The 20,619-nt window shown below is 41.8% G+C and overlaps 1 protein-coding gene across 2 annotated transcripts in view; it reads right to left on the bottom strand.

Annotated features, from left to right (window-relative positions):
- RAPGEF5 (Rap guanine nucleotide exchange factor 5) overlaps nucleotides 1-20,619 on the bottom strand; it is a 166,675-nt gene that overhangs the window by 87,346 nt on the left and 58,710 nt on the right. For both annotated transcript variants that reach the window (XM_075050588.1, XM_075050581.1), the window contains exons 8-9: nucleotides 14,816-14,892; nucleotides 9,148-9,273 (exon numbers count right to left, since the gene is read on the bottom strand). In XM_075050588.1, coding sequence (XP_074906689.1) covers nucleotides 9,148-9,273; nucleotides 14,816-14,892 — 203 coding nt within the window. The remainder of the gene's footprint in view (nucleotides 1-9,147; nucleotides 9,274-14,815; nucleotides 14,893-20,619) is intronic.

A 20,619-nucleotide genomic window follows, 5' to 3' on the forward strand; every position in this document is an offset into this window, starting at 1 on the left:
AAAAGCCCTCAGTGCAGATAGCCTGATTCTGATACAGGGGAGGCAGCTGAATGTAAGGAAAAGGCTGAGTCTTTGCACCGACATGCTCCAGGTGGTCTCCAGTGCCTGCCTGCAGGAAAAAAATGCCAACAAATGCCAGTAGCATTTATTCCAGTGAGGTCCTGACACAGGTTGTCTGCAGAAAGCTAAGCTGCTGTGGCAGCTGGGGAGAGTTGTGGTGCTAGCACAGCAGCCCCTGAAATCAAAGGAGGCCTCGCTGACTCCAGAGCATCCTGCTGCTGGAACCACACTGACCTTGGCATAGACTGCAGATCTTACTACAGAATTTGCTCTGGTGCAGTTTCTACTCCAAACATGAGCAAACTTTGACATGTAGAAACATGTTCCCCTGTTTAATGACACTAGGCACATATCTTCTGCATTACTGGCCCAAATCTCCATTTCAGCGAAACTGAAGATTTTTCCTGAACTTATTTGGGAGGCTAGAAGTAAAAAAAAGGAGGAAAAAAAAAGGAGACCTGAGGCACCAAATCCTTTTTACGTGAGACTGATCTCTGGGCAGGCTCCCAAATCTTAGACAACTTTCAAAGAGGATGATGTGGTGGACAGCCATCAGCTTCTGGCTTATCAACAAGTTCTCCACTTATCTTGGCTGTTTCTTCTCAGCCAGGTCCACACTATGGGCCAAAGCCAGATGTCCTTGTTTGGTTTCAATTCCAAGAGAAAAGTCTAGTAAAACAACATCTGCACCACTGAAAGATGAAGGACAAAATTACTTCTGAACTTCAGAAACTGGTTGGCATTTCTGACTTAAGTTTGCATGGTACATATTCAAAGCATTATCAACTTTTCTTTTTAAACTTCCCAAATTTAGATAACAAATTCCCTAATTTGACAGAGAGATCCAGGCACTTCTGTTATTCACAGTTCGCAGGACAAGTGTAGAAGTAACTGTACAGAGTAGATGGCAGGATACATCCACTGTATTATCAGCATAACTGGGAGTTTATCGATGTCATAAGTCAGAAAAATGGAGAAAAGAACATTCAGAACGTCATCAAATGTATTGAACACAGACAGGGGGACAGAACAGTAAATTTTAAACTGGAAAACATTGAAGAAGGTGCTTCTACTTCTCTAAAAGGAGAAAATGATAATTTTAAGTAAGCCTTTGGACAGTCTAGAAACATAAGCAGGCAAGTGGTTCAGAATCTGGAGAGAAACACAGAAGCAGAGAACAGTGACAACCTGCAGATAACCACTTTCACAGATTTTCTCTGCTTTTTCACATTGATAAATGGAGCAGAACCATGGAACCATGTTTTCAATGTTGGTACTACCAGGAACTGTGTAGTCCCACTGCCCAAGAAAAACAGCATTCCTGTCCTCTCCCTGCTCCTGGATGCTGACCCCCACCTGTCATTCACCCCCTTCTTTGTGCATGTAAGCCTTCATGAAGCCCCATGGTGAAGAACAGGATCTAGATTAAACCAAACCAAAAAAAGTTAGCCAACCAAAAAAAAGCCAAGGACATTGAATTTGACACAGCTCAGTTTCCGGATTTGGTAAGTCACCAGGCTTTGAGGAATGAAGGAGGAAGGCCATGTTTCACCATGAGCAGCAGAGTAGCTCTCGCCAGCAACGGTCATCCCTGACACCACATCTCATTCTCATATCCATATCTCCACACCGCAAGGGAAATTGATCCAGTTGGAAAATAACCCCACAAGGAAGGTGTATTTACTTTATTTTGCAGCTGCTATTCCCTGTGTCTCTTCGCAGAGCAGCACAACACGGGGCGGCCCAGGGCTGGGGACAAGCAGTCAGGGCAGCGATGCTGCCCATGGCACAGCCACAGAAGCGATGCCCAAGGACCAAGAGACTACGAAGTGACTGGAGCTGCTTGGACTTGCCTCAGTTATGCTCAGGTTTTTAAAAAATATCCCCCTGGCCCTAAGCAGCTCAAAGTCCAACCTGCTTCCAGCTTGCTGGGATCCCCAAACCACCTCTCAAGGATCTCAAAGCAATTCATCAACATTCATTAACCACTGCAGGTTTTATAGCACCCCTTCAAGGTCCTACATGTTTAGGACCCCATTTTATATATGGGTAAACAAAGGTGCAGAGAAGTGACATGATTTGAAGAAGGTTATATATTAAATAACAGATGGAGTCAGAAATAAAAATTCAGTGTACTGGCTCCCAGGTTTTAGCCTGCCAAATACCACATGACCTTTTTACCCCTTTCAGCCTAGTAGCTAAGGTATTGTCCCATACAAGAATGAGTCACTGTTCCACACCAAAAAAGGCCCAGCATGCAAAATGTGTATGTGGAATTTCCTTCTATACAAAGTAGTTTAATGTTACAGAATAAATCAAAGAGGAGCAAATTAGGCTTTCTTTTCTTTTAAACATTAGGCTGAGCATCTGGAGGAAAGAAAGTGTTATGGGAATATGTAACTTGATTCAAAGGAAAAGAGTGAATTTATCACTTGACATGTTCCTATACTCTGCTCACAGCACCTCATGTAAGCACAAGCATGACTCCTCTCAAGTGCTTTATTTTTGCAGGAAGAAGGACCATATCATCTCACCACTATTTTGCACTCCTTGCAAGAGGGCATTCTCCTCTAAAACTCTGGCCACATTAAATACTCAACAAAAGGAATAGTAAGTCCTCTTGAAAGTATATAGTAAATAAAAATACTTATTGTTTTAACAGAAGTGTTGCAAGAGACTGAAACAAAGCTTTTCCTAGCAGCCAAATGATCCCAGTCCTACACCTGAGCTGGAGGATCCTTACTTCTGGCAAACTTTTTCTATTTCAAAAAGATGCCTGTGCCTGTTCTGCACTGAAAAAAAATCCTAGGACCTGCAGAAGTCTTTTCTTCTCAGAAGATAAAGAGGTTGGCTTATGAAGAACAGGTGATCACCTGGGGCTATGCATTCATTCCAGCAGATGAAAAATCGACTGTCTGGAATAGGACACTCTCTCTAGAATGTGACAGAACTAGATTCAAGTCTCTGTTCCTCCTGATTCAGACCAGAGACTTGAACTTCAGGTTACCTCCACAGCAAGCATGTACCTACCTCTTAATTACTTACTCTTACTCAACATAGAGCTATAAACTGACAACCTTATTGATAGATCCATTTTTTTCTTGGCTTGTAGTTGAAGACTAAATCAAAATTACAAACTATCATCTTACCCCAGTACAGCTCGCTCTGCTAACGCTGGTGGATCAAAGAGGTGTGAAGGGAAGTAGCAAAATCCTGTGCTGATGCGCTAAATCCATTCTGTTTCAATGACTTCAGAGTTCTATACTACCTCATAGCTATTCAAGCCACGAAAGTTTCTGCAAAAACTTTTACTGTGCTATAATAGCTATGTCCACTTGGTCCACAGTTCTGCAAGAGATGCAGAATAGCCTCCAAAAGCAGTAAATCTGCACTCAAGCTACCCAATAGATCTGTCCCAGGCAGAGCAGAAAAACAAAAGCAGCGATGATTTTTTTTAAAAAGTAAGCACAGATTTCAGTCACTGCATTCAGACATCATTCGATGTCATCATTTTAAGGAATATTTTTCCATCAGAGCCTTGATTACTGATGATCAATTCAACAGTACCTCAGCGCATGGTCACAGCTTTGTCAAACTAACAAAAACTGCAGCTCTGGACACGTCCTAGCATTCATTCTTGTCTCCTTGCAGGCGTCCAGCTGGACAGGTAGGTGCACCCTAAAATAATCTTGATGTGTCATGGCTGAAATTTCCTCAAGAAATTCCTCGGTCATGAGTAATCTATACAACCTGAGGCTCTAAATCGTTAATCTTTTTTGTAAGCCTTTTAACAGCTTCAGCCCAACCACTAACCTGCTTCAGTGAGCAAATCATCTGTCTTCTTAATGAGACCACTGATTACAAATGTTAGTACCCAGTAAATTAACAAAACTGTTCTTCAGTATCTAGTACCTGTTGTCCTTCTGAAAACATACCTGCCCCCCTATGATATAACTCTTTCATCTTGAACAGGCTAAGTCACAGAATCAATACATTCAAGCTCTATGTACTTACATACTTTTAAACAATATGTAACTCTAATTAATATATACATTAATCTGTAAAGGGATTAGAAGGTGGATTTAGGAAACACTCCCCTCCCCATTGATGCACAAGTACTGGAAGAGCCCCAGCCTAGAATATAATTTATATAGTTGAATAAAGGAATTCATATTCTTTAGTTCTCTACTGAACACATTAGAGGATCTTAAATCTCCTTTGAACATTAGTGTCAATTTGTAGAAAGCTTATTCAGTTGACCTGACTGTGAAAACCGTACTGTAATCTAAAGAATATTTTCCCCCTGTTGCTGAGGAGAAAAGCACTTTTATGATTTCACTAAGACAATGACACCATAAGCAGATGTGGTGTTCTTAATCAGTGCAATGCTTCATTGAAATAATAATTGGAAATAGTGTACAAACAGTATCACATCTATTACAAAGGCATTATTTAATTGAGCCTGTAGTTGCTTAAAAGGAGTGCCAAAAAAATATGGTTTAGTGCAACTATGCCTCAAATGCATCTCCAATGTATGCTTGAATAAGAAAAAGCTATGACCAATTACTTCAAATGGCTTTACATACAGAGCTTGCTTTCTATATTATAATTAATACTAACAGTAAGCAAACCTCAAAAAAGCAGGCTCATTCTATAGCTGAATATTTAAATACAGATTTTTCATCTATCTTCTGTCAAAGCAATTGTTTTAATCAAAAGAAATATTTAAATAACATAAAAATACAAATATCCAGGTTTACATTTCCCTAGGCTTATGAGTGTGATTTGCATGTAATGATAAAATTAGAACTGCAAGCTTGCATAGTTGTTTTTACTCTAGCCCACATTTGGTATTTAAATAATTTCTGTGCATTTTAGACAGCCATTTCATTTTATTTATTTATCAATACATTGAATCTCATTGTAGGAATGCAACAGCACAGAGAAAAAGCTTGTCTGCCTATTTATAAGCTATTTACTACTACTTACTTTCTGTTCATTAGCAAAACTGAAGTTTTAGGAAACCTAACACATATGGTAGGTTCAGTGCCTTAATTAAGAACCTTATTCTAACACATTAGCATGTAGGAATGGGGAAAAAAATCACTATAATTTACTTTTTGTTTTCCTCTACAAGTCTGTGAGCACCTATGCAGTTAGAGCACTTTGCAAACATTATATTCACCAGAGAAGAACCTGGCGTTGTGTGCTACAGGAGAACAATCTGGAGTTCCAATAGACCAGCCTAACCTGATCACAGCACATTTGCAGTGCTGGAAACAAATAAGCAGCTCACATATACTAGAGCTTGTGCACAAAACTTTTTAAATTATAGGACTTTTTCACAACACTTTTTTATCCAGACCATAAATCTGAAGAGAAATGATAGCGTACCAGAAACCTGAAACAAAAGCAGTATGGTCTTTCTGACTTGGGTGCTTAAAACTATAAAGTAAAAATGTATGCATGTACAAAATCATCACATACATCCCCCAATTTACACTCTCCAGAACACATCTAAACTGAAGGAATCCCTTCCCTCTGCCACCATAGCTCCAAACTGAGCTTTTCCTCCAGTGAACCACCCAGCTGTCCCATATTTTCCCTCTTCCAGACCATCTGCTTTTCTGAGAAAAAATAATTAAATTTCATCTCTTTCTGAACTAGAGACCCAAACCAATCCAAGCTTCACCTGCCTACTGTGGGCCACGGACCACAGCCTCCAACACCACACCTTGAAGAATACAATTAGGTATTTTATCTTCCCCAAAACCTCTGGAAGACCAGAGTGTTGTACATCCACGTCATCTACTTTTCCTGTGTGAGTCAGGAAGTTCTGTCCTCAAGCTCAGATAAAGATGGTCGTTAGCTATTTGAATGATAGGAGGGTTCACCAGTCCTCCTCACAGCCCAGTTCCCCATCACACTCAGAATGCTAGGAACACAAAGAGGGTCATTTCTCTAGGCAGCTCCACACCTCATTGACTGTACAGGAAAAAAGCTATTGGGGTCATTGGGTACAAAATTCTTCAATTAGGCTGACAGCTCTTCCTTCTTCAAAGGAAAGTACAAGAATCAGCAAAGCCCAATCGTACTACATTTGTGTTTGCTGTTAATGCTGGAAAACTGTGTGAGGTTGTGCTAATCTGAAGAGACCTGCTTTAGAAACACAGTGGATGGCACCAGAGGAGCCCCAACTCCATTTCCCATTACGTGCGTGGGACGCAGTACTCGTAGAGAGGAATTGTGCATATGCACAATTCTAACCCTGCATTCAAATTGGGGTTATTTTTCAATATTCCTAGAGGAGAACAAACCAGAACTCTGCTTCAGGCAAAAATTCCCCCTTGACCATACTGGAAAGAGCAGCTTTACTTCCAGGCGGGTTACAAAGACCCCAGCCTCAAACTGCGACATCGCCCTGGGCCGAGTGAAACACACAGCCCTGCAAAACAGCAGCGTTTCTGCTTCAAGATGGGCTGCCAGGAGGCCAGCCCGGCTAGCCGGCTCTCCAAGTGCAGGGAGAGGAGCCTGGCAGGGTGTTCAGGCATCTCATTTACAGACCAAACGTCATCCCTCTGAGGAAGGCAGATCATCTGCGAAAGCACAGTTTGAGCTCCCCGGGAGGGAAAGCTGGTGAAAGCTTTAGTGCAAGGATACTTGCTGAGAAGTGAGGGTCCTGCGGAGAATGTGCAGAGCTGCTCCATTTTAGTGCCTACATCGAGTGCCCATTACCCTGTGTTTCTAAGAAAGGAACGTAAGATTAAGCTATGCTTTTAAAAATTTAAAAAAAAAAAAAAAAGAAAGATGGGCATGCCACACATCATTTTGTAAGGACACCACACCCTGAACATGTTGTTCCTCTAACATTTACAGTGAGCACAAGGGGACTGGGCAGGAAGCTGATGCCAGTGAATCTGCCATCACTTCTGTAGCAGCAGGATGAGGTGGGAAGGTCTGAAAGCCCACATCTGAGCGGTACTCAGTACAATCCAGTCTGCTGATTTTCTCCTTGGAGAAGAGAGGCAACAGCTGCCCGGAGCAGCAAACTGCCCAGCCAGCCAAATCCTGCCACCTGGACATGCGCCAGAGCAGCTCTCAGACCACAAGGGAGGAAGGGAGGGAGAGGAAGGGATGGAAGCTCACAGCTTCCTGAACGCATGCGACCCACTGCCCCCACCACAGCAAAGTGTGGGATTTTTCCAGCGAAAGTAAATTACCTGAGTCAGCTAAACTGAGAACCCTACGACAGACCTTGCCCACGTTCGGTAATGCCTTCTTGGTGACTATTCCTAATGGAATCAATAGACTGGTTGGGGGCTTAGCAAATACACCCACACCGAGGACTGCAAGTGCCTCTCACATCTGGGCATGGCCCGCCTGGACCGTAGGGAAGAGCCACGTCACCCCCCACCCTACAACAACCAGCAACCTGCAGAACATCGGGGGGAGCAGCGCACCGCCAGCACTATCTGTAAGACACTCCCCACCCAGAACTAAAGGGCACATGAGGAACAACCTGTGCTGAGTGTCTCTCACGCGGCTTTTCTTCTTTCCTGCCACCTCCTCGGTCTAAAGGCACATCCTTGCCCAAGAGCAGTAACTGCTGCGTTATGCCACTCAGTATGGATATGAGCCGCTTGCTCTAGCTCCTGCTAAACTGAAGTCACTCATCTCCTAAATAGCAGCAATTGCTAAGTACCATACTTTTCAAAGGAGAAGAAAAGCTGAGCACTTCTTTCCTTTCCATTTTTGGAACTGTACTGTAATTTGTGCAGCTACAGAGCTGCAGCTGACACCACAGCACCCTCTGCAATGACCAGAGTAAGCAGCAAAAATATCCACTGAATTTCTGGAGTATCAGTCCCGATATTCCCCTCTCCCCTATGCCCACACAGCATCTGTAATCTTGCTTCCAAATCCTGAAACACAATTAGAAACCTACCCTGGCTTAAAATCTTCTTTACTTAAGCACCTAAACTTTTAATTGCGCTTTGCTGATACGGTTTAAAGATATATGGAAATTCTGCCAGATGTCGATGGCTAGCGGATCAGCTGAGGAACAATTCAATCTCAGGGATTTGAGCCTGGCTAATTACCCTCCTCCCTCCTGCGCACCTACTGATACAATTACATATTTAACTACACCAGACTAGACCTTATACGCTGCTGAACAGAACAGCATGAAGCTCTGAAATAAGATTTCATCTTTCTCTTTTCCTTTGTGCAGCCTTACTTCAATAGGAATGAGCTTGCAGATGAGCTGAAAAGTATTTTTTTAATAAAGCACATGCTTTTTTTCTACTGTCCTGTGAGCAGAAAATGGAATAAATTACATATACATAATAGCAAGACACATAAGAACTAGGTGGGATTTTTGTTTTTTCTTGCAGTTATTATCCTGGGCACCTTTAGATGAATATGCAATCAGAACAGAAATCTTTACTAGGAGAACAAAATTAGGATACATTGTGCTATAAGCAGAGCAGTCAAGTTTTAGTGCATTTTCAATCCAGTTATTAACATTTGAATAAGTGCTTTCAGAATCATTAAACAGAATGCTGCTTTCTTCAGCGTAACTTTTGGTTGAAAACACATTTTTTTAAAGAAACTGCTGAATTCCCTATCCAGACCACTCTTTTTAATTCACACTGAAAAGCTCCAGCCAATACTTGCATCCAAATATACCAGCAGCAAAGTAATTTTAAGACAATTTAAAGTAAGCACTTGAAGCACTCATACACCTTATACATTATTTAAACACACTCTAAAACCCAAATATTTCATAATCACTAATAACAATGTGGTAGAAAGCATCCTGAAATCACCTGCTATTTCCTATGTGTATAAGATATTAATAAGAGTAACTGACAGTTAATGACAACATAATAATTTAAGTGTGTTGACAATTATTGAACTGAACGCACTTCAGAGAAATGTAAATGCCAGAGGAGAGCCAGCTACAGCAGCTCCACGACTAATGTGTGCCCTGGATTCTGACCATCAGCTTTGCTATTTCAGTTTTGTGACCTAAATCTCCCTCCCCTACCAGAAAGAAACAAAAACCCCAAACAAGAAATGTCTTACTTGTTCTGCCTTCTCCAGTGGTTTTCTATCCGCCTGCAAAAACTGGCAGTTTTCTCTCGCCAGCTTCTGGACCAGCTCAATCCTTCCGATGTCATCTCTTCCCTGAAGCTTGCACAAAACCCCTGCCTTAAGGGTGGGAGAAAGAGCAAACAGATACTTAAATCCACAATCCCAGGACATGACACCGCCACAAATTTCAACCTTAAAAGAAATGTATCAGTTTTCTCATATTTGCGGTACTTCAATGCTGCTCGCTGAACACAAACAAGTCGCTGCTTCGTGGGAAACAACTGGAGAGGAGCTGAGGCACATCTGAGTCTCCAAATGTATCTACTTTGGAGGAATGAAAGCAGGGCTAACTAAATCAACCGCTCCTCCGAGTGTGACTATCAGATACGCTGTGTTTTATTTGTTCCTGTCAGCCTGTTTCCTGTTACATAAGAGAACAGGAGCAAGAGGTTAAAAACTCATGGGAAAGTTAGCCAGGAACAGCCCTGGAAAAAGAATGAAGTGCAACACAAGGCACTCCTAAAAATAACAGGCTACAACTCCCTCTGCTCCCTCTCCAACCATTTTTCACGTATGCCAGCCTCAAGAGTTAAAAGGCAGTTGCACCACATTTATTTATTCTGTAAATAACGAATCAATATCTCCTGATTTTGTTTAGGGAAGAAAATGAGATTTGCTTTAAAAACTATGTTAGAACTTTTTTTTGGCTAATATTCTGCCAGTTATTCTAGCTATGCCAATAGTGTTTCATCAAAACATTCAGCACTTGTTTTATAAAAATGCCATATATATATATATATATATATATAAAAATATATATATAAAGACAGATTCACGCTTGCACGCAGGCATACCAGACCCATCACAGAGTTAGCTGATGAGGGCTAAATTGCTTCCTGCAAAGTCAGTGGCTAATATCACTGTCCATGATTTTTTCACGGATATAGCCTCTGCGTAATTGAGACCTGGCTCCATGACACCGCATGGCTTTTATTAGCCCAGATGTTTCCTGATGGGAACAGCATATGCCTTGGGAGGGCCAGGCAAGTGGCATGGCTATGGTATTGCTATATGACTTTGAAGGCGATTTGCAAATAAACCTTTTTCCCCACTTCCTCCACCCTTTTCTTTCTGCTGTTCATCCTGAGTTTAACTGAATCAGTATCTGCTCCAAAATTCACAATACATCTTGTGAGTCAGGACCAAAAGCCAGGGGTGCCCTGACCGCTAACCCGTAGTGCCATGCAGGCTCCAGTCCTTTGGCCTTGAGAAATTCCTGCCCATGACAGCTGGAGGTGTGAGAGTGCCCACCCAAACCATTCTACAGTCCACTGGTTTCTCCAAGGAAGAGGAAAATGTGGGTTAAGGTTTCTTCAGCTGAGGAGGAAAACAAATTCACTTTCTGAGTAAGTGCTTTAACGCTAATGGAAAAAAGTTGTTTCCATGACCAAGTCCAAAGAGTCATCCTTACTGAATTATATGAAAGAAATTTTACATGCCTACATTCCTCCAGTCTGGATGAAGGCATCTCCTCACAAGCCTGCATCAGGCACTTGTGCTCTGGAGAAGGAAAAAAATTCAGATGCAGCCTGTGCTTTGCATGTCCTGTGCTTAGTCCCCAGCCTCCTGAGAACCCAGCTGTCCCACATAAGGAACCTACGCACTGGTTCAAAGGTCAGAAATCCACTGAAAAAAATAAGGAATTGCAGCACCTAACCTGAAGGTCCTTACAATTTCTATGAGATTAGCTCCTTATATTCTAAATCGAGGACATGGATTTATAAACCAGTTCTGACACACTGTTATCACCTGCAGATCAGGAGTGAGACTGACTTTATCAAATGTGGAAGAATATATTGAATTAGTTGTCCAGACTCGTTTAATCAATAGAGAAAAAGAGGTACTTGAGAAATTTTTTTACTCTATAGTAGACATTTAAAAAAGGTCACCTGTGTTGATTCCTAAAATTCTCCTTTTTCTCCAGTAATTTACACAGGGAACCTAGGCAATTGTCACAGACTTGGCTGAGGTCTGATGTCTGCACTTCACAACACTTTGATGGCTGGGGGACATCAGCTAGAGACAAACCTGCTTATTTCATGGCTTCACGACGCTTCTAGCAGAGCGTGTAACATCTGTGCGCTGTAATCCCCCCAGCCTAAGGACAACTCTGGGTGTTATGGCCTATTAGGTCTTCAGGACTATAAAGATTTACAGTCTCTCTGGATCTGGGATCTTAGTACTATGGAGGCACTTTTCATACCGTCGTGTTGCACCCAGAAAAGTCAGACCATGACCTATGAGTGGCATAGATGGTTACAAGTCCCTGTACGTCAAATGTCAGATGGACATTGACAGAAATGCAGTGTTCACTCTGCTGAACAAATGCTTATTGATCGTCAGTGTATGAAGCAAAGCCCAATGGTTAAAACCACTTCTGTTAAGATGAGGAAGGGGGACTTCAGTTTTAAGGTAACAGTTGGCTTCGGTATGTTCAAGTGGAAGAAACATCCTGGAGAAAGACAACTTTTTGAACACATGGGCCTCGCTCTCTTTCAGCCCTTGCCCTCTACCTGTGTTCACACAGAGCATATTATTGCTTTCTGCATGGATGAGCACTCCAGGGAAGAAGTAACTCCAGATACAAGCCCATCAGCCCTGCCACGAGTATGGTCTGTATTCAAACTGGCAATTTCCTTAAAGAATCATATTGTCCTGCTTCAAATAACCACCAAGAAGAAATCTCACATTTTAACATGTCCCCTCCTCCCACAACTATTCTTTAATTTAAAAAATTGCAGAGAACCTGAAAAATATGCTTGGTTCTGGGAGTAAAGAATGCACTTGAAATACAAAAGGCTAAACATGCTTTTTCGTAATTAAGAAAAAAAAATATGAAACCCTCACTTTTAATTCTGATTTCCTCAATTGTGCTGACTTTCCACTGTATATCTTTCTGCTAAATACTTGTAAGAAAGCATCCAGGTAAACTAATTAATTAATTGATGACAGCTTCTAAAAGCTGGTTGGGAAGATGTTGATACGAGTCTCCTATTACTGGTCATTTTCACTTGTCAATATAAATTTAATTTTCAAGCAATACCTCTGAAACTGTTTGTTAGATGAAAAGGTAAAGGCAAGCTGTCCTACTTGCAAAGTGCAATTTCGATTTGTATTTTCTGCGGGCACACACCCTCCAAAATCCCGCATGCCCAAATGTTGGTGCTTAGTCCTCTAATTCATGTACACCAACAGACATACAAGTACTAACTTATGTGAAGTTGCATATTTTAACTGGCTTTAATTTAATGAATGATAAAAGAACGTAGGAGCTTTATAGTAAGGCTTTACTACCATTCACAGCACAAAATTACTATAATTAAAGGTGTTTATGCAATATTTGAAATGAAATAAAAATGTTTAATGGGAAGGAAAGTAAATTAGTCACTACTGAGGTTGGAAAACCAAAGATGCTGACAACACATTTTCTGTTTCAGCACATCCATTGGAAAATATTTCCTCTGCAAAGGCCATAAATGAATATGCTAGCAGTGACATGGAGGTGAAGTAAGACAGCCCTAAGCAGACAGGATGGGATTTTTTTACATTATTTACATTGTTTACAGCATGCTTGCTTTTGAAAATCTCTCTACTGAATTTTTTCCACATTTCTACCAGTTTTGTCAACTAACTCCAATGTAAGTCAAGCCTACATCCCGCAGAGCAGTGTTTAGAGCAGGCACCACACCCTTCAACTCCGCTAACAGAAGAGGTTTGTGGTGGTTTGGTTTTTTCCCACTGCACCTCTGTCTCCTTCTGTGTCTGGTGAAAACAATATAATTATTACAGGCTTCACCTTTGATCAACCTGAAAACTTAAAACCATATGCCACTGCCTCGAAAGATCATTTGCTTTGCTCCAATCACATGCAAAATCACACTAAAGTGAAAAAAAATTATTCATACCCTTAAACCAAACCATATTCAGCGTTTGCAGGATGTCATTTTTATGGCACTGACAAACAAATTGGAGCAACAGGTGCTTTGATAACACTCCTGCTCTCCTTCCAGTTGGGCACTTGAACACTTGCTAACTGCTCACTTAATAATTGTTTAATTTTAAATGTATTTCAAATTTTTTCAAATTTTAGAAGTTGGTTTCCAGCCGAATATAAGCTGAGCAGATCAATATCCCAATAATAAATTCTTACAGGTTTTTATAATCTTCCCATGCAATCTTATTAGCTGGCTACTTAGGAGCTTTGAGAACACGTCGTAGTCTTTCTTTTTACATCTCTGACATAAATGTGAATAAACATTTTCAAAAAGTAGGAACAACGACAACAATCAAATAGAACTGACCATATATGAAACCCAAAAAAAGAAAACAGAAAGCCAGACTTTTTATTCAGTGAGGTCATTATTTCCCCCTGGGTGTTTTCTATAGCTCTGCAATCAACCCCACACTGACATGAATTAGGAATCAAAGTCAGGTAACAAAATTTTTACACATTAGGGCTCCTACTACACTTTTTTTTTTTTTTTCATATATGTGAAATTGTGTGCAATTAAGAAAAGGCCGTTTCTGAACATCTTGCTTAAGCATGACTCTGAAGAGTATGCTGGAAAAGCCCAGTTACACACTGACGCAGTAGGCATGTCTGCATGGTCCCCAACCCTTCTGCCTGCACTCTCCGGGTGTCTGCCATGGCCCAGGCCTGCCTGCAGCCCCTCCTGGGCTCACTGTCATCGAGGCAGCCCCTACCTTTAGAAAGACATAGGTGCTGCTAACTTGGCTACACGGCTAGTACCCCTTCAGCTAGGCTTGCTCACAGACATAAGTGCAAATCCTGTCTTTCTTGCATGCAGCTTTTGAGCCGGCAAGGTGTTAGGAGATGAATCAGAGACAGGAACTTCAAGTTGCATATGTAGGAAAGAGAAAAGGTGGCAACTGGTGGGAAACATATGGTTTTCAAGAAGAATAGCAGATAAAAAAACAGTCAAGACTGGGAGAAATCAATTTTAAATTAAAAGCAATAATCAGTACCAATACAATGAGCGATATAGTTACTCTTGCACAGTTTGAATGCATGAACTGAATGATTGAATGAACTGGAGATTAATAAAGAAAGATTCACAGAATTAAAAAGGGTAAGCAATTCCACAATAAAATACTCTAAAAGGCAGTTAAGTTTCTTCTGAGAAATGTCTAAAAGTGTGCTTTGGTTGTAAATGAGGGCAGTTAGGGAAGGAAAGAAAAAGGTTGTTGCTTACACTTGAGTGACTACTAAGTATCCTCATTTCACTGCATGTCTACTTACAATGATTAAAATTCAATCAAAATGTCACATGCCCTTGCCTCCTAAAACACATCTCATTTTATTTTCACATCTGCTATATGCTGTGTGTATTATCTAAAAAGAGCAGAGAGATAGTTGAAGAATGCTGTCCAATTGCAACATCATGGGATTAATTCCCAGAGTAATCATCAATCTTATTCTAAATAGTCACATAAGACAAGATCCAGCAGACTTTCTCCTTCCTACGGGCTCTCTGCACAGAACATCGAGAAAACCCATTTCCCAGAGCTATTGAAAGCAGATCCTTCAACTCATAGATCTGAAAAAGTCCCCAAGATGCCATTAATCTTACACATTTACCTGAGCATCAGAGGTATCCTTGAGCTCTTCTAGTCCTCTTATTTCTTGACTGCTGTTTTCTTCATTTTGATGAATTGCTAAAATAAGAAAGAGGGAATGTATTGGAAGCTGGCAGGTCCAAATCACAAGCACCAAAGCAGCATGGCCTAGTTTAGATCAAATAGGAAGACCATTCAAGAAACCTCGTTCCAAGTTTAGCTTTCTAGTTAACTCCTTGAGTGGTATTGGACAAATCTTATAAGGTATTCCTTATTGGGTTTGGACAAATCCTAAATAAGGTATACTTTATTTTTCCTGGGCAGTAAAATGCAGTACTAAATAGTTATATTCCTGCTACTGTTAGTCCTGACAAAACAGTGGCATTTAAGGAAACTCCACTTTTCCATACATTATAACAAGGCCTGATGACTCATAAAGAAATCAGACATCCCTTTATTTCCATTATATTGCAGAAGGTCATTTCAGACTAAACAAAATAAGCAGATTTATCCCTCATCTCAGCCTTGGAAAATTCTTTGTTAGCAAAGTGATCTCAATCTTAACAAACACCACCACTATCCATGAAAGTCATCTCTGGAATAAATGGTAGCAGGAGATGATCTATTGAAGGTTATTTGCTGCTGGCACAATAAAAGAAAACAGTAACTTAGCTCAATTAACATTGCTTAACACCAGCGGGTTTTGTCAGACTTTAAAGAAAAAAAGTTTGGATCAAACATGTAAGCTTTGGATGGGCAGAAACCAGAGTTATCAGTTTACCTAGCTAAAGAAACATGGACCACTTTTGAAGACACACATCAGATTTCCATATTGCAAACAGCTATACCTATAGGTAGTTTTACTAACTATAGCCCAAGATACCCTTCCAGTCAACATGCCCACCCACTGTATTTTAGTGGGACATTAAGCCCTCAGCCATTCTGAAATGCAATACATGGCAGGTTAGGAGGGTCAGACCCAATGAAACACGAGAAGTGACTTTACGTTAAGCTGTACTCATTTACTTACAAGCACCATACTCAAATATCGTCAATCTTGTGTATACATCGAATGACTTGCCAGTGTAGCCATAGCAGTTGTGACAAGAGCGTCCTCGAAGCGATAGAGCTGGCAAATCCACGTCCTGAACAATGCCAGGCTCATGGCTTTGATGGATGGGCAGGAGCATTTAGCTCGTGTGCTTCCTCCTGTCCACCTCCTCTCTCCTTCATCCCTGGGTACCTGAGCTCTTCGTCAGGCTGCACCTGAACTGCCATAGCTCACAACACTGTGTTTTAAGACAAGTATCACTAGTGCTGTTTTGTCTGAAAACTGTGTCTGTGAGCTGAGGCAGCCCAGGATTTGACTGATGAACAGATGATCTGTACAGGTAGCAGTACTACCTTCATCAGCCACCTTCACCTAAGCCGTCCTCAACCCTCAGCCTGAATCTTTAGACATACAACCAGGCTACCATGGCTGAGCTAATACATGTAATGTGAGCCATGAGTTCTAGCTTGGTGTGTCTTAGCGAGTACTCTGGGTCTGGCGCAGACAAAAAGCAGCCGAACCTTTAGGCAGCATCCAGCAACTTAAAAGAAAAGTAACTTTAGACTGTTCTTGACCTCTAAAATAAAGCATATGGATTTATTTTCTTTTTACTGCAGGATTTCTGCTGATACTGTTATGCCGTATAGGGCGTAATTCTTTCTTCACCACAGTTATGCTATCAGAAAAAAAAAAGTAATAAAAACGTAATTGTAAAAGGGGACAAAAAAGTCATTTTGTCAATACAGTTTATTCCATTCAGGGATCTTTTTTAATCCATTATCAAAGGAAAACAGAGGTCTGGTATAAATCTTCACTGGTGAGTTTGCTGACATCACTTTACCAGCCAAGCTCTGAAATTCAAGGTGAATGCTGAAAGCACAGCGTCAATCTATAGCTATAACAGAAACCATGTGTAACAGGGGGTTATATCCCAGCAGCATTTAAAGCTAGGCAAAATCAAAACGTGCCTGGGACATTGCGGCATATCTCTCCCCCAGGTTGGAAAAGTAACAACCCAATGAAGCAGTAACCAGAGCGATTGCCTCAACAGCCCCATGTGGCCCCTTCTTTCCTAGTGCAGGTCAGCATTTCCCAAGGCAACCTACTCCATCCAATCAGGCTGGGGGCTCTGTGCAGTCCCTTCCCTTGTAACCCACCTCCCAGCCTTCCTCCCCAAGAGCTGCCTCATCCTCTTGCACGGTCCCACACGCACACGACCCCGTTCCACCCACTGCAGGAGACACAAAGGATTCAGAACATCCATTTGCCGAATGCTAGTCAGAGCAATCGGCATGAGATGGGAACGTTCCAATGCCAGCAAGCACTAAAGATGCTAAAAAATGGTTGTTTGAGCAATTGCAAATCACTTAAGCCTGTGGCTGCGTTAGCAGAAACACAACATTTCCCCAACTCTCCTTTCAATTTTCTGATTTCTCCTGAAATCAATTTGCTGTAGCCACTGATGGGCAGAATATCCCCACAGACGCTAGCCATTAATCATGGCATTTAAAGGAGTGGCACCTTGCTAGTAACAAGACCACGGGTCCACGTTTAAGTGATTTACATTGATCCAGCCAGCTTTTCTGACAAGCCTCAGCAGATGGGAGCTCCGCAAACAGCTATGCCAGGGGAAAAGGTTATGGCTGCTAACCGGCTTCTTGTCACTGGCCTCTGGTACAAGCGTCCCCTTCTCTGCCCAGTGCCAGGGCAAGAACCCCAGAGCATCTTCAACCAAAGCAAACAGGCAGACCTTCGAGGAGCAGCATGCTGTTGCTAACCTGCCTGGGCTGGCAGATTAGCGAGGGGATGGTATCTGGCTGGGGAGCTAGTGACAAGCAGCAAACACCTGGGGCTGAGGGCAGTAGTATCTTTTACCTAGCTCAAAGGGAAAGAGAAAGACGGTACCACGACCCCAACAGATACAGGTATCCTTGGGTGTTGAACAATTTTAGCATGAGCAATTTTAAAGATGATGAGAAAACGACCTCGGTTTAGATGTACTCTAAGTGAACAGCTTAAAAAAAAGAAAAAAAGCTGGTTTTATCAGCATTTTCACTGCTCAGCTCTAAAAAAGCTGGAAAAGTTCATAATCCAAACCCAGCTCTCCTTGGCTTCAATGTTGTTTAGACTGTGTAAGGAATGTAGAAAAGAACCAGTAAATATTTTCTTAAAGTAAAAAAAAAAAAAAAAACCCAGACCTCACACTGACGTTCTTGCAGCCCTCTTGGGAGAGAGGGAGCAGTCAGGCTCTTTTTCATGAAATTTCCATCACAAACTTGATTTTTGTGTCCTCTCCGCCTCTTATCCAAACCCATAAGAACCAGACAAAATTGAACCATTTAACTACACCCAGGGAACGATACTTAAGGAATCACACTATCTCATACATTTTTTTTCCATCACAAGAATGTAGTCCCTTGAAGGCTGAAGTGGCCACACAGACAAATAACAACCCTTAAATATATTTTCTTGGTTTCTGTATGAAAAGGTTACTACATGTTTTGTCTATAAAATACAGAAAAAACACAAATTTCCTAAAATATTCCAGTGTATTCAGAAATTTATGTTGCTGGGGATCATCACACATAAGAAATCAGTTGCTGTATTTCTACACGGTCTGCCTCCTAACCCCATAACAACTCACAGACACCCCTTGAATTGGCTCAGGCGCTGCCCTCGTGGGTTCTTGTGCACGCAATAGAAGTTCTGTCATAAAATATAAGAATTCAAGGGTAATTTCCCACTTACTGTCAGTTGGCCATTTATTTTTTAATAAAAAGACTTGATGTTGCAAATTCAACCATAGGAAAAGTGAGTGGAAGGTTAGAGTGGGATGGGAAAGTATTTCCCAGGCGAGTGTTATTTCTGGGATGATTCCCTAAAACTGTAACATGTACATACAAAAAAGTTGTGAACTTTGGAGCTGGGCCAGACCCTTACTTCTCTGCCAGCGTAAACCCAGCTTTGCTCCCTGATAAGAACACCCCGGCACTTCTTACAAAGCAGCAACACCAGGGAGAGACAAAGGTGGTTCACCCTGATCTATATGTACCTAATGTTAGGTTTGGGTTCAGGCTTGAGACCAGACACAGGAAAAAATGAAAAAAAAAAAAACCCAAGCCATAGAGTGACCGATTCCCTTTTCTACCTGCAGCATTTCTCCTCCTTTGGAGGAGAGGTCACCATGAATGAAAGGAAAAGATGTTAAATGAGCATTAGCTTGCTAATGTGCAGTTCAAATGTGTCCATTTGCAAATTAGCCTAGGGAATTCAGGATGTTGATTTTTTATGGTCACTTAAGGATCACAAGGGCCATCATCTGATCTGAGTTCCTTGTGCCCTCACAGACCAAAGCTGAGATTTTGCTAGCAGATTCTTGCGGGGGAGAATTCTTGCAGGGGAGAGCCTTGTCCTTTAGTAATCCCATTTCAGCTCATTAAAACAGCAGAAAAAATAACAAAGAAACAAGAAACAAAAGTAAATAATTTTGTACTAGCTACCTCAGCAGAATCAGCCATCACACAGGGGTGTGAATGGAAAGGGAACGTGACCATCGCTCACACTGGAACCGAGCGCATCCTTTACGTCACCATTACCGACTGATGGTGCTTCCCCACTTTTACTGCCACGCTACAAAGTTTAATGTAGATTTAAGACACTGGAAGGGAGTTGTCCTCCTCCAGCATGGAACATTACAGACATGCTGAAGGGCTCACCTTAGCTAGACAGACTGGCATGCAGTGAGGGTCACAACAGCCACCTGCAGCACTATAGACCTTCTCCTGCCTATGGAAGAATCCTACCAAGGGTGCCAAGGTTACCCACAGAGCAGTGCCTTCATGATATGCTGTTCTGTATGCCCCCAAACTTGAAAGTAAATTAATTACGTTTGTTGTGCAAGATTATAAAAAGTCACATAATACAATGCACATTATTTCATTTTAATACTTTGTCTTATTCAACATAGCAGAATCTTTTACCCAACTGAAAGTGGAAATGACAGCTAAAAACAAACAAAAAAAATCCACACATAAACCAACTCCTGGAACCCACAGCACTGCAGTCTTCCCAGAGGCTTTGCTGTATTGTGCTTTCTTCCTTTTCTGTAAATTAAGTTTCTTCTTTCTACCCCTTCTGGCTGCAAAGATAACCTTCACAACACAAACCAAGGCACTAGCGTCATTCTGCTGCAGCAGCCAGCCAGACTGGAACAATAACACCAGGAGAGGTGTGAACTTCCTCCCTTTGGCTTAATAGGGTGTTAACTCTGAAAGCTAATTATTTAATTGCTTAAGAGAGGACTGCCATCACAGTTAACCATTTTGCTGCTGAACAGCAGGCAGGGACAGCTGTCCATCCGTAAGCAACTCGCTGTGGGTGGCACCCACATGGCCATTCCAGGACAGAAAGCCAGCTTAGCTCCCCATCACTGCTGGCTGTCCCACACCTGTACAGCACCCTACAGTACTTACGTACCGTATTCCCTCTCTGTACTACCGTAAAGCATTTGGGGTTTGGGGATTGGCAAAGGCTTACTTCTAACCTGGCTCGGTTTGATGACCCGGTTGAGAACAGAGGCAGCAGGTAGGGAAGGGGACAGGGCACCTCGCAAGCTGGTGTTGCTGCCAGACCCCTTGTGCCACACAACTCCAGCTTCAGCCCTTGAGCTTGCTGCGAAGTCCAACTGCAGGACCAGGATTGCCTGCCTTTTGGGGGCAGGGAGCCCCTAAACGTCGCCCTTGGCAAATGTGCAGTTGACCTCTGCACTGCCCCAG

The sequence above is a fragment of the Buteo buteo genome, chromosome 2 (genome assembly GCF_964188355.1).
Source record: "Buteo buteo chromosome 2, bButBut1.hap1.1, whole genome shotgun sequence".
In the NCBI taxonomy this organism is placed as follows: domain Eukaryota; kingdom Metazoa; phylum Chordata; class Aves; order Accipitriformes; family Accipitridae; genus Buteo; species Buteo buteo.